This window comes from Nuphar pumila, chromosome 6, assembly GCF_984573655.1.
Source record: "Nuphar pumila chromosome 6, dmNupPumi1.hap1.1, whole genome shotgun sequence".
In the NCBI taxonomy this organism is placed as follows: Eukaryota; Viridiplantae; Streptophyta; class Magnoliopsida; order Nymphaeales; family Nymphaeaceae; genus Nuphar; species Nuphar pumila.
In genome coordinates this window covers 8808995-8823194 of record NC_143254.1, presented here as the reverse complement: position 1 = coordinate 8823194, position 14200 = coordinate 8808995, and the positions used below count along the sequence as shown (strand labels likewise).

Genomic DNA, 14200 nt, shown 5'->3' with positions numbered 1-14200 from the left:
GATATTTATGTTTTAAACGGCTATTTATCTTGAAAAAAATGTGTATTTTTAATTTTAAATACTTTTTATTAATATTTACTCATAAAAATATTATTTATTTATGTATTTATTGTCGAGATTTTGCCAAAAAATGCAAGATTTATGAACATTTTTCAATTTCTCACGAGTTTTTGAAAAACGAGATTTTGCTGAAAAAAACGTTTGTCACTATGCTTGCAACTTGTACATCCAATTCTTGATTAGCTACACTGATGATGATATTGCGGTTAAAGTAATAAGAAACAGAGGACCAAGACAAGAATGAAAAAGGAAAATAGTAGTTTTTTTAAGGAAAAAAAGGAAAAGAATAGTTTTTGAGTTTTTTTTTTTTGAGTAAAAAAGGAAAAGAATAGTTAAGCCCATCATTGGTGTTAGGTTCTGTTTGAAAACTGGATTTGGCATATTAGATGCTATATCTTGGTTTTTTCAAATCAGGATTTGTAAGCTACAGGAATTATCAAGTTCTTTTTTCTGTTTGGGAGACCATTTTAGGATTTCGACTGTACTGGGCATATCCTTCTCAATTACAGCTATCAAACTGCCACATGATCACCCAAGAAGGGAGATTTTTTTTTTTAAGGCTGACAGTATCTTGAGAGACGATAGGAGTATCAAATATTTAATGCTTGATTACCACAATATCATCATCCAATCGTATATGATCCCCTGCTCTAAATTTTTTTTCTCCAGATAATTAAGAAAAACTGCTTTGCTTATGGAGTTAATTAGTATAAAACCCTAGGTCTCCCTTACCCACCAAAGGGGTACACCTAGCCCCTCCTTGAGGCAAAGGACATACACAATAAAATTAAATTTTTAACTAAAAACAAGCATGTAGAATAATGTTTAATGTTGATTTAAAATAAACTAAAATAACTAATTAAATATTGAACTCATTAAAAACCAAAATAAAAAACCAAAATGATAATTTAAAAATAAAACACAAAAACCTTAAAACCTAATTAAATATTCATGCTACTAAAAAAATCAAAAACCTATTTCCTAACAACGTTATATATAAAGAGAGCAACCAGTATCATCAAACGAGTAAAGTGTTCAACACAAATCAGACACTTTTGCGCTGCTGATCGTGCACACGAGCAGTGTCCCGCAGATTTTTGTTTGCGTTATTATGGTTTTTAGCTATGGTCAGGAACCACCACTAAGGGGTCTTCTTTTTTTTATGTGCGGTGCATGGCCATGTGTCCGACCCTTGTTTGGCAAAAACCCATTTGATGATAAAGGTTTTTGTATGTATGTATATATATATATATATATATATATATGCTAATTGAGAAAAAAATAGAAAACCCTAAAAGTCACTAAAATAAAACATGTGGAATGCCTAATTAAATATTCATCTCATTTAAAAATGAAAATAAAAAACATAAACACTAATTAAAAATAAAAACCCTAAAACCTAATTAAATATTCAAGCAATTTAAAAAAAAACTATTAGCTAGCAAAAAACATTCATATATACGTGCTATTTGAGAAAAACATAAAACCCTTAAAATTATAACTAAAATCAAGCATGTGGATTCATATCTAATGTTGATTGAAAAAAAACATAAAAATACCTAATCAAATATTCATCTCATTGAAAAACGCCCACAATAAAAATACACAAATGCTAATTAGGCAAAAAAACACATGAAACTCTAAACCCTAGAAAAAAAAAGCACAAAAAGAAAAGTCCCAATGATCCCTACTGCCCTAACCCTTGAGCAATCCGTGTGTATATATATATATATATATATATATATATATATATATATATATATATATATATATATAGAGAGAGAGAGAGAGAGAGAGAGAGAGAGAGAGAGAGAGAGAGGTGGGGTCAGGGTTGGGCGGGGGGCACATCCTTGTTATGATGTATATCCAACCCAGGTGGTGACCACCCTGACCCGGCCTCTCAAACTCATGGTGGGTCAGGGTGGGCACGTAACCACCCTGGCTACAACATAACTTTGCCCCTGTTTGACTGCCCACCTATGTAACACAAGTCAATCACATGCCAACTTTCAGAGTGGGGCCTGCATTCTGAGCTGTGGGGCCCATTGAATTCTCACATCTGATTGGGTTGTATCACATAAGCGAGCAGTTAAGCGGTCCCTGCATCCCCTCTGTTCATGAGTCCAAAGCTCTCATGAGCCGTAGCATACCCAAGTTAACGGCGTACATGAACAACAATTAGCTGATCTGCTTCCGGGACGCAGGTCCAAGTTCTTCGTCAGGACAAGAAGAAGTTCATGATCTCGACAGATGCTCAGAAGAAATTGATGGTTTTACTAAGCAAAAGAAGGATCTGTATCCAATAATAAGAGACCATGTCTTCCCACAACAGAGATGATTGCAATGAAAGTAACGAGTAAGAAGGGGGAGAGGTCCATTAAAGGAGAGATGAAGCATCATGGTGCTCTTTTCTTTGGGAAACTTGACAAACACCATTTATGCCTAGAGAACACCGATCACTTTCCAAAGGAAGACACAGAATGAAAGAAACCCCCCTTGATCACTACCTCCTTTTGTTCAGACTTGCAGTTGGAGTTTCTTTGCAGCAAGGACCTCAGCTTCTAAGCTTGGCTCCCATAAGATTGTCGTCTCGGCTAGCAGCGATGTAACCACATAGGGGTCCATGTTCGACGCCGGGCGGCGATCCTCCAAGTAGCCTGAAAAAAATAGTCTTCAACTCTGGCTCTATACATCCCTTTAGAAATAACAACAATACAACAACAGTGATGGCAGCAACAAGAACAGGATAGCTATGTTTTGGTATTGTACCACAATATAAGGATTGTAAGCAATGTTGTGGGTATCGGCGGATAAGTATCGTATCGGCAGAAAATTGATACAATACAAACCTGAATCGTCTATTTTTTAATAAATTTAAAAGAAAAAGCTTAAAATTAAATTTTTTTATATTGTTTTAATGGTTTACACATGTGTCACATCCTGATTGACATGAAATAAAAAAAAAATTTGCCGATTCAGAACGATTCACTTGAGAAACAGTAGGTAGATTCAGGTGAATCGTTGGCCAAACGAGCTTGCAAGTAGTGGACTTAATATTTGGTCTCATTGTTAAAGGATGAGTTAACCAATGTGCATGCGTGCACGCATACAAACACACAAGTGTGCACGCATACAAACACATACCTTTGCCTTGTTTCTCAGTCTCTCGTCCCACACGGATTGAGCAGCCACGGTTGGCAACCCCCTTGACAAACAAATTAAGAAACCACATGAATTTATTTAAGCAACCAAGAAATGTATGTAGGGAAGGTGGGATTTAAGAACTGGATCGAATCTTACCCAAGAAAATGTGTTGATGCTGGCAGTTTCATGCTTTCCGGTTAATCGCCTCTCGTTGCCCTCGCCGTACGCGCTAATGTGCTCCTTATGGCGAAGTGAGAGGTTCAGGATTGCCTTCTTGATCACTTCAAATCCTCCTTCCTCTCTCATGCTCTTTGTGCTGCATGGCCAGAAATTACCACATAGGTTTTACAAGCAACATTCTATATCTCATGTCTATCAATTCATTGAGCTAATTAGAATCCAAACTCTGATTGGTTTACAAAGGTTATATTAATTAAAGGTGTGTTGGCATTAAGTGACCATGGTCAATAATTCTACAATTGTGCTAGTTTATAAAGTTACATGTTCCACATGATGTAGAAACATGGCTTAGAATATTATGCTGGATGGGCTTCCATGTGACAAAGGATAGCTGAAAATTCAGTACCCAAAAAATGAATTTTTGTATATTTTGAATATGATGTAAAATGCCCTTGGAAATTTTGATACATTGAACACTTAGGGACTCACCTGAAGTTTGTATGGCATCCTGCTCCATTCCAGTCACCCTGTCCAACGATAGTCCGGTCGTACAAGTTAATAACAAGAGAAAATTAATAAATTAATTAGGTTTCTAATAATTATGAAATTGGCCAAGTTCATGAACACAAATAAAAATAGGAATTTTAGAGTTTATGAGCTTATGATTTTATGTGATACCAAACACAAATGAGAAGATGAATGACATACCTCAATTGGTTTGGGATCAAGTGTCAGAACCACTCCAGCCATTTCTGTAATTCTCTGTAATAAGACATTAATTGTGTATAGTTAAAGTCAAGTTTGATATCACAACAGTGGAGCATTTGAAAATCTTGACAACAGATGTAACGGTCAGAAAATTTAAAATTGATTCCTTCCTAAAAGTTAAGGGAAGATATATTCTCAAATTTAACGTTTCTTTAACTTTTTGTAAATTTTTTTTTACAAAATTTAGATATGTTTGGGAACGTATAACGTGTAATTCCCAGTATCATGAATCCCAACCTTTGTATTGATGAAATTTTCAATGCAGCCAAACAAAACCATGCTCACTAAATTTTGCTAACAGGCACATTTCTGGAAAATGATTAAACATGAGAAACATTTGCGAAATTACCTCGAGTATGTACCTAGAGCACCAAACGTGATCACCTGCATCAATCCCCACACTTGGACCCACTTGGTATTCCCACTGTCAGAATAAAATTAGTACCTTTGTAAGATTTTTTTTTTTTTGCGAAGAACAGAGAAACCACCCTCAAGATCAGAGACTTAGTGGCGCTGGCTGAGTCGGTTAGGATTGCATTCCCACATTGTAAACCTGTGACCCACCTCTTGCTCCTAGGGAGTCGCCTGGCTTGGGCTGATCAAGGGCTTATCCCTTGCCCTCATTAATGAGAAGGGTTTGATACTCATGGGAATGGAACCCTGACCACCAGTCTAGTGGCCAAGGCACCCTCCAATGTCAGAAACCCCTTGGGGCTCACCTTTGTAAGAGTTAATCCCACTATAAAATGAATAATACTTTTGCCTCCAACCACGTATTCCCAGGTCCAGCCCCATTGTGAGCCCCAAACCCAGACCCAGAGAGGCATGTAACTACATAAAGGACCTTGTAGCTAGGGATATAAAAGGTTCAGACTAAGGTTGGACTTGGATCATGATGCTGCCCAACCACATTTGAAGTTAGGTTCAGAGTCAGATGTTGAAGACCCATAGAACCCGAGCAAAAGAATTCGGGTTTGAACAGATATCCGACCCTCTCAGCCGTTGATATACCTACTTTTTGTTGTAGTAGTCCTATTGAACCTATACCCATAATGATTTTTACATTTTTTTTAATTAATAAGAAAGGATCTTTTGGCTTTTTGATAGGCAAGCTGGGGTTAGGCAAGACCCCCACCAATTACACTACATATCATTGGGTTTTGAACTTGCAGCCTCTCAACACATGGTGACGTGAACTGACAGCTCCTACCAAACAAGCTGAGCCTCCGGTTGGTGAATAAGAATGAATCTTCTCCCTATAATTATGAGGTCATTTTTTATACAGCGGCACTGGATGCATAGCATACAGCTCTACTGCTGATGACCATGCATCTCAACATTTTTCTAGATGACACCACACCCATCTCTAGAAATGCCAAGATGGGTGGCTGTCAAGCAGGTCACTGCATATAATGTGAACACTAATTATATTTAGGGATGGCAGTGGACAGGGGGAAAGCGAGGCCCCGCCCCGCCTTGCCCCGTTTGGACCGGGGATGAAGGGTATGAAACGGGGATGGAGGCGGGGACGAAGGTTAAAATCCATCCCGTCCGGGGGTGGAGGCGGGGATGGACCTGCACTTTTCCCCGCCCCGCCCCGACCACTTTTCCCCGCAATATCCCCGCCCCGCCTCATCCCCGTTTGAACCGGGGATGGAGGACATGAAACGGGGATGAAGGCGGGGGTGGAGGATAAAATCCATCCCCGCCGGGGAGGCGGGGCGGGGGTGGAGGATAAAATCTTGAGGCGGGGTGGGGGTGGAGACCTTGTCCCCCACCCCGCCCCGCCCCACTGCCATCCCTAATTATATTTGTCTATGCTGACCTGCATTCATGCATGCATAAAGAGGAGAGAAGCTGACCTGACCAGGCATGACCTCCCCATTGGTGCCACTGATGTTGATGCCTGAATACAAGCACGCCTTGTAATGTGCATCCGAAATGTCACGCCCAAACGCCTTGTCCGCACCCGTCCCACAATAGTAGGGTCCCTGAGGCCCAGGGTACCCTCCCTTGGGCCACCCCAGGGGCCACTTCACATTTTGTTGAAGCAAAGTGTACTCTTGCTCTATACCATACCTATATACAGCATAAACACCGCAAATAAGAAAAGTAAGAACATACTAGTGCTCTCTTTTTTCATATTTACACAGAAAAACTGCCCCCAGAAACATAGACTTAGCAGCCCAGGCTCTGCCTGCTGTACTTATGGTCACTGCCCTGGCAGCGTAAAACTCCGTGGGCTTACCCTTGCCCCCGAAGAGTCGCCGCCGGGCATGCTAACAGCATATCTATGCAAAAGATCTTAATAATTTTATATGATCACAATTAGGTACTAGCTAGCAACATGTAAACCTAGAAAAATGCACACAAAATTGTGTGCATCTATCTATACTTGCATATTCAATTACATACATGAGAGAGCTTAGGAACTCACCATGGGACCTCACCTATGACCTTGTTCTCGTTAAAGATCTGAGCAGCCCTGTGGCGTTTGTTTGTTGGAATAGGTTCGCCGCTTGGTGTGTAGGAATCGCAAATCACCTGCAATGAGAAAACATGGATTGAGTGGTCAAAACGAGCTCGACCATAGGGTTACCAATGGATTGGGTCTGGTCCAGACCCAACTCAAATTCTAAGGAAAGCATCTCCCATGTTTGTGTTGCATTGTGGGACCCACGGAAATGGCACGGGCGCATTTCCACGGAAAACCCCCCTTTTCCGTGACATGCAAACAGGCCCTTAAGGTTTTTAGAATTTTCTTTGATAAGGAAACGTACAGGATAAGGGTGAAGTTCATTGGAATTCCTCATTGTTTCCCCAAAATCAGCACCCTATTGCATCCCTTCTCATCCTGTCTTCTGCAGTTTCCATATCGTGGCACTTTTGTATAGTCCTAACAGACCTTGTAGAATTGCAGTCTAATTATGCGACTTCATCTCTCTCTTTATCTCTCAAATGTATTATCAACACTCAGCAGGTATATGATCAGTGCCAGTATGCTTTTTCAGAGATATTTTAAATTTTCTATATGCATTTCCTTTATGAAAGATTAGTAAATTAAATGCAAATTTCAAATCTATTTTTTATTTTTTGTAAATCATTAATATGATTTTCTCTTTTACAACAAATTCAAAGTACAATAAGAAAAGTATTGCTTGGGGGAGGTGAGGACCTTGATAATGCATACAAAGAAGTTTATTGCCTGTAGCACATCTAGCAATTGTTTGGATTCTATAAAGTCGAAAAGGCTATAAAATGTGAAATTATAGCATTTTAGCATTTTTTTTTCTCTCAAACGCCACTTTGTGTATATATATATATATAGTAATGCTAGGGTGCTCCAGGAGCATAGGCGGAGCGGGGAGGGGGGGCAGAACTGGGCTGTAGCCCAGTCCTGCCTCCCGACCCAGTTAAAAAATAAATAAATTTAAAAGCCCAGTCCTAGCCCAGCCCTGATTCTATATGAAATAGATTTTTATCCATTTTTGTAGCCCAGTCCTAGCCCAGCTCTTACTGCAGCAAATAGTTTGATTTGTCCATATGAAATAGATTTTTATTAATAATTGTAGCCATTTTTTATTTTATCTAATTTTTTTTTTCAAGGGCGCTGCCCCCTACCCCCTACCCCAGACTATCACACCAATTTTTTTTTTTGCTACAACCCTGTTTGCCACCCTCCCTCACATGAATCCTAGCTAGGCCTCTACTCCCACATAATAGAAATCATGGTTGTAGGTTGTTTTATTTGATAGGAATCCTTCTTTGGATCATGTTTTTTTGACATAAAAATAAGATATTTTTAAGTCATAAAATTTTGATACATTGTGAGCGGTTGATTTTTAAAGGTCTTAAAAAACATACATGTATGCTACAATAACATGATCCAAAAATTTGTTTTCTACTAAATAATGCTTATAGATCATATTTATAGGGTCTGATCAACAAAAAAAAGTTTAAAATTTTTGAAAATCTAAAGCTTTCAGGGGGCACCTTATCATTACCCCATATATATATATATGTGTGTGTGTGTGTGTGTGCACGCATGTGTGTCCGGCCCTTCCTATATAAATTTTCTGGTTCCACCTCTGTTCTGATACATGTTTGCTCAAACAAACACCGGGCTTTCAAGCTAGGGCCTTAAACAGGGTACCCAACCCTGCCGAAATAACTAGTTGCCAGGTTCAGGTTTGGTTTCAGATTTTGTCGGGTCAAGAAATGAAATTACAAGCCCGTATCTATATAATTGAGGATTATATTCAACTAAACATACATATAAAATACTAGAGTCAATCTGTGTGGGTTCGGATATCCAACAAAATCATAACCCCAATGCGACCTGCATATTACTCGGATCGGGTGGGGGTCAGCATTCTTTATGATCATATCCCAGTATTCACATTAAGGTCATGTTGGGTACCCCATATAAACCGGACCCGTTGAGAGGTCTATATTCAAGCTATGCCACGTCAAGCAAGCATTCGCAACAAAGGGAATGCTCCTTGCTATCCAACCACACCACAAGTAGCAAGCATTCTTGCATGATGGGACTGAGCCACATATTATGCCTTTGAGGATTCACAACCTTATGATCACCACAAGCAGCAAACCATTCTTGAATCGGACCTGTATCGATTTGGCCACCGATTCAAGTGAATCGGGCGATACCGATTCTCAAGTGAATCGCCAAAAAATAATTAAAAAATATTACGTGTCAATCAGAATGAGATGTGTTAAAGCCATTAAAATAGTAGTAAAATAAAATTAAAAAATAATTTTAAGCTATCTTTTTATATATATTAAAAATAACCGATTCAAGTCAGTGTCATATCGATACGATACGTGTCGGCCAATCCATAAAGCAGTGGTGCTCAAATGAGAAGAAAGAACATCATTTTCTACTCACCAATATGTTTTTTTTTTATAGAAATACTCACCAATATGTTATTGCCTCCTCTAAAAGGGTCCTTGAAAATAGCTTGAGGGCTGTGAAAGAAAAATTAAAAAGATTAGTAATTATTTTACCTTTAACAATAGCCCATAATGATTATGATTAAAAGGCCCTTGAACTTGACCACCCAACAATTAATTAAATGACTATACAAAAACCCTCTAGCTTAACCAGCTTAGCTCAGGTGGCTTGGAGGCCTGGTCCAATGACAGGTCCAAGTACCCTAGATTGAAAACCCAGTTTTACCAAACCAGATTTTACTTTAGACCTGGTTTGGTGGCACCCAAACAGCCACCAAACTAGGTGTTTTTTTCAGTTTGACACCCCAATCCAGGTTTTCACCTTGATTTTGGGTGTCATCCAAATAGTACCCAAGTATTTGGCCCTGAGCACTGGATCTGCTCTTGGTGGTGGCTTGACACCCATGTTCAGTGGGTGCGGCCAACTTGGCTTGACTGTGCTGGATAAGGTCAAGGTCAGCTAGCTCACACTGGATCGGCATGTCTTCACTCTAGAACTTCAAACATCAATATGAGTATGGATTGGAGAATGGTCGAGTGCTCCCGAAGCGCACCGACTAAATGGGGCGTGAAAAGGGATGGTAGACCTCATTGATCAACCTGTCCAAGAAGGCCAGAACTTGCACAAACATGGACATGTTTTGCATTGCCAGACCATTAATTAGCCTAACAAGCCATAACAACACCCAGCCTTACCTGCAAATGAGGGATGTAGCTCACTTGGTTGGCCTAGGACTGAACCTGGTCCTTGGCCTAGTCCAAGTTGGTTCAAGTAAGCAGATATAAGAAAGTCTGAGATGGGGAGCTTACTAAAGAATGACTTCACTGTCTTCTCCGGGTGCTTGACCAGTACTGGATCCATCATAGTTCCATTTGGGGAGCTCAGAGGGATGCTCAACAGGACGAGATATTGTCTGAGCAAGTGCACAACAGAAACAAATTCATTAGTTAGAGCATGTTTGTGAAGGTGAGGGGTCTTGAATTTCAACTTGAAAGAGCACCCTTGGTTGATTCAGAGGCCCCTTCTGGGTCTATTAGTTTGAGAGTAAGGATGAAATATGGGTCAGATACAGAACTAGATCATAGTTCATCCAAACTTTAAGCAGCCGATCCAAATACCCATCCATAACCAACTTAGATCCAACAAAAGCTAAATTGAAACTGATCTGATTTGTAAATGTTTGTACCGGAACCGGTAAAAATGCTCCGAAACAAGGGTTTTACTTGTAAAAAACGCAAACAGATTGAAAATCTGGATCCAGAACCAAACAAAAAACAGTCACATTAGTTTGAACTGATCTAAATGTTCATTTGGATCTAATGTTCAGATTTAGTCCTATAAAAAAGTGTATGTTCGGTTTGAGATCCAAATGAACCAATCCATTTGCAACCCAATATCCAAGGAGAGATTTGAATGGCCTTCATGTCTCTCTCCTATGCCATATTTTGGTTGATGTTCCACCATTTTGCATCTTTAAACACTATTTTTTAAATTATTTTTTTTAACTTAATAATTGTCATACTCTCAGAAGAAAAAAAAATAAAAAAGGTCGTAAAAAATATGGAGGGGATAGGAATGTTACCCTTGATTTGCTACGAAGGTCTGTACCGGACCCTCCAATCCTGATTCACAATCAAACGAGGAATCATGATTTTATTAACAAAAAATTAGGAGAAAGTAGAAACTACACTAAACATAGAAGCAGGAACATCTGAGAGAGCAGATCAAGTGATATGCCAAATCACTTTTAAAAAAGTGATTTGGCATCCTCACAGTCCACAATGTACACAAGTACCATGAGGTCCTTGTGTGATGAAGCAATGGACGGTGAAGATGTCAAATCACTTTACTGATCTGCTCTCCACATCTGACTTGATGTATGTGGGTCCCGCTCTCACGGTTCCCAAGCAAGATGTGCGGTGGGGTCTGAACATAACCAATGTCCTCATCTGAGTGTAAAGTAACACACGGACGGACAGTAGTGTGTAAAGGAATCTAGAGTAATAAGTGGCGAAAAATCTCGGCAGCCAAAAACTCGCAAAAAAATATTTTTTTTTGTAAATCTTGCATTTTCTTTTGCAAAATCTCGCCAATAAAAAATAAATTAAAATACAAAATTATTTTTTATAAAAATAAAATATTAAAAATAAAATATTAAAAATAAAACACACATTTTTTTTATGATAAATAACCGATAAAAAACATAAATATCATGTTTAAAACGCGATATTTATGTTTCTAACGAAAAAAAATACAAGTAATTGAAAATATCGTGAGAATCAATTGCTGTTTTTTTAACTTTTAGGTGATTTCTCGGGAGATGTGTCACTACCAAATATATTCTGCAATGATTTTGTCAGTGTATGGAGCTATATCCAAGTTTAGCAGGTCCTCCAATCTGTTGACAGTGGAGTTGTCGGTGTCCTTGGAAGCAGCAACAATGGTGAAGCTGCCAAACTTGGCTGAGCTCCTGGGCTTGGTCTTCAGCCTCTGAATTAGGAGAGAGCCCCACATCTTGGTTGTCATGGGCCTCGCTCGCATCGAACCGTCCGATATCCTCATCTGCCATTGCATTGATGGTGCTAATATCTGCGTCATCTTTACCTATATTCCATGCAAACAAGATGAAACACGCTATTAAATCGATATGCCCTACACTGTCACATGGACACGGACAAAAAGAACAATAGTTTATAAAAGGACACGACTCCAGAGTGAATGGAAGTATGCCTGTGATCGACATTGGCCTTACACACACCATATATTGGAACATATGTGACAAGGACATGAATGTTTGGTGTTAGTACCCAAACAAGGGATATAGGAACTGACATGAATTGGCACTACCATAAGGAAACATTTGGGGTCCAAGAAGACAGAATGTTCTCGAATCCAAACACCCAATGTTTGATTAAATTCAAGTCAAGTTAGTCAACCTGAGTTTGTAGGGCTGGGAAACAAGCCGAGCCGAGGCTCATGTTCAGCTCTATATAGCTCGTTCAAACTCATAAAATAGGTTCAGCAAGCTGAGTATGAACAATAGGTACTCAGCTCGGCTTGACTCGTGCAAGCTCGTTAAGTAGTAAAAAATATATTATATATATATGTGTGTGTGTGTGTGTAAAACATACAACTATATTTTGGTTCACAAAAAATATGTTTAGTGGTAAAATTTTATTACTTCTAGCTCGGAAACAATGTATTTTTTTTGTAATCCTATTTATTCCAACTGTAGAATAATGTGATTTTTTTGTAGACAAGCCAGCTTGAACTCATTATGAGCTCAAACTCGGCTTGGCGCACGCTTGAATACTTCAAGCCTGGCTCATTCAGATCGTTTAGCAAACCTATGAGTATGGACCCAAGACCAGGGCCCTCCCCAGCTCAATGAATAAAATTGGACCACACACAACCCCAGGGAGCCTCTTAATTAGGCTTATGTGGCTTGATGGCTCAGCTTATGAAGCCCACCGGACCTGGACCCTAGGCTTATGGTCTCAGTATATGATTCCCATTTACATGTAATAACTTCTTAAAAAGGCACTAATTGCTCCACTCGTACCGGGTAAGATCTGGGTCATGTATGAAAACTGGAAAGATCTAGAAATTAGGTCAGTCAGTTTGAGACACTAATCGCTCCACTCCTGTCCCAAAGCATTCCACCCTCTCCCCTGGAACAGGAGAGGAAAGGACGAGACAAAACAACTTTGAGAAAGAAAAAAAAGCATCCCCTCCATCCTTGTCCAACACTGTCTGCGGACAAGGCAAGACAAGACAGGGTGTCCTTGTCCTCCCCTGTCCGCAAATCAAACACTTTAGTCTTGAGTTTGGTTTGTGTAAGCAAGACAGCAAGATCGAGCCCAAACTTGACAAGAAAACCCGAGTCATGAATAATGACTTCATGAGGTTACAAATTTTCTCCTGCTAGCATGAACTTCCAAAATCTAGGAGATCCAGGATTTCTTCTTTCATCTTAGGTGCAGTTTCTTCGAGTAATAAATCAAAAAAAAAAAAAAGGTGCATCCCCTCGCTTTACCAGTTAGCCAGAACCCAGTGGCCTCTCGATGAATAGCTGCCGGATTCAGACTATTGAACAGAACCCGGGGTGGGAAAACGTCAGAGCAACCATTTTCCGGTGGCATCAACGTGCATGTGGTGGCCATGACGTAAGATTCTAAGGAGTTAAGACATAAAATTTTGCTTTGAAACTAAAAAGCATAAAAGAAAGGTGGCATAACTACGTTTCTGGACCCGTATTTAAAGGGATGGCAGGGAGACTCACCGGAAAATTCGAAGAGTGCAGCCGGAAATTCGCTGGTAAAATGAAAGTGGTCGTCCGAAAATGTGGGATAGTGAGAGAGGAGGAGGAGGGAAAGTGTATCAGTAGTTGAAGTGAATTAGGCCTATTAAAGAGGTGAGGTGGTCAAGTCATAAGTGGTTGTGTTAGTATTACTTGTAAAGTAATGGTGCGTTGTAAGCGAGGTCGAAGGGGGCGTAAGGTGGGAGATTGGCTTTTCCTTAGCAGATAGGGCTGTCTTTTGGGTGGACGGAAACGCGTCTCTCTCTCTCTCTCTCTCTCTCTCTCTCTCTCTCTCTCTCTCTCTCTCTCTCTCTCTCTCCGCCATTGATGCACGTTCGTTAATAGATAAGGTACGAGACCTACTTGCATTGCTTCGTAAACCATATATATATATATATCTATATATATATATAGATATATATATATAGAGAGAGAGAGAGAGAAATGGGTAGGTGCTTGCCAAATGGGATTTTTCTTCTCTTTTTGTAATTTTTTTTTCGTTTAGATCCCACAAATGTGTTAGGTATAGTCGATTTAATAAGAATCCACACCTAAATCATGTATTTTTCATGAAAAAAATGATATTTGGAGCCTCAAAATTTTAAAAAGATTTTGGACAGTTGATTTTTAGAACCTTATAAAAACCCACCCATGTGTTAGAAATCAACACTTCAAAAGCTGAACTTATAAAATCAAGTACCTAGATCACATCAGAATTTAAAAATAAAATGAAAAACCCTGAAAAACTCATTCAGCACGTATCATTTCACACCTAC

General features: G+C 39.4%; 1 protein-coding gene across 1 annotated transcript; it reads right to left on the bottom strand.

The window, feature by feature from the left end:
• Positions 1–2311: 2311 nt before the first annotated feature.
• LOC149833841 (glutamine synthetase leaf isozyme, chloroplastic-like) lies at positions 2312–13785 on the bottom strand. Its single transcript, XM_090011059.1, has 13 exons — positions 13407–13785; positions 11457–11728; positions 10707–10746; positions 9934–10037; positions 9090–9138; positions 6590–6696; positions 6015–6231; positions 4502–4576; positions 4093–4146; positions 3874–3911; positions 3361–3520; positions 3205–3265; positions 2312–2717 (listed from the first exon to the last, which is right to left on the bottom strand). Exons 2-13 carry the CDS (start codon positions 11720–11722, stop codon positions 2578–2580), a joined length of 1311 nt encoding a protein of 436 aa, XP_089867185.1. The 5' UTR covers positions 11723–11728; positions 13407–13785; the 3' UTR covers positions 2312–2577.
• Between the last annotated feature and the right edge of the window lie 415 nt (positions 13786–14200).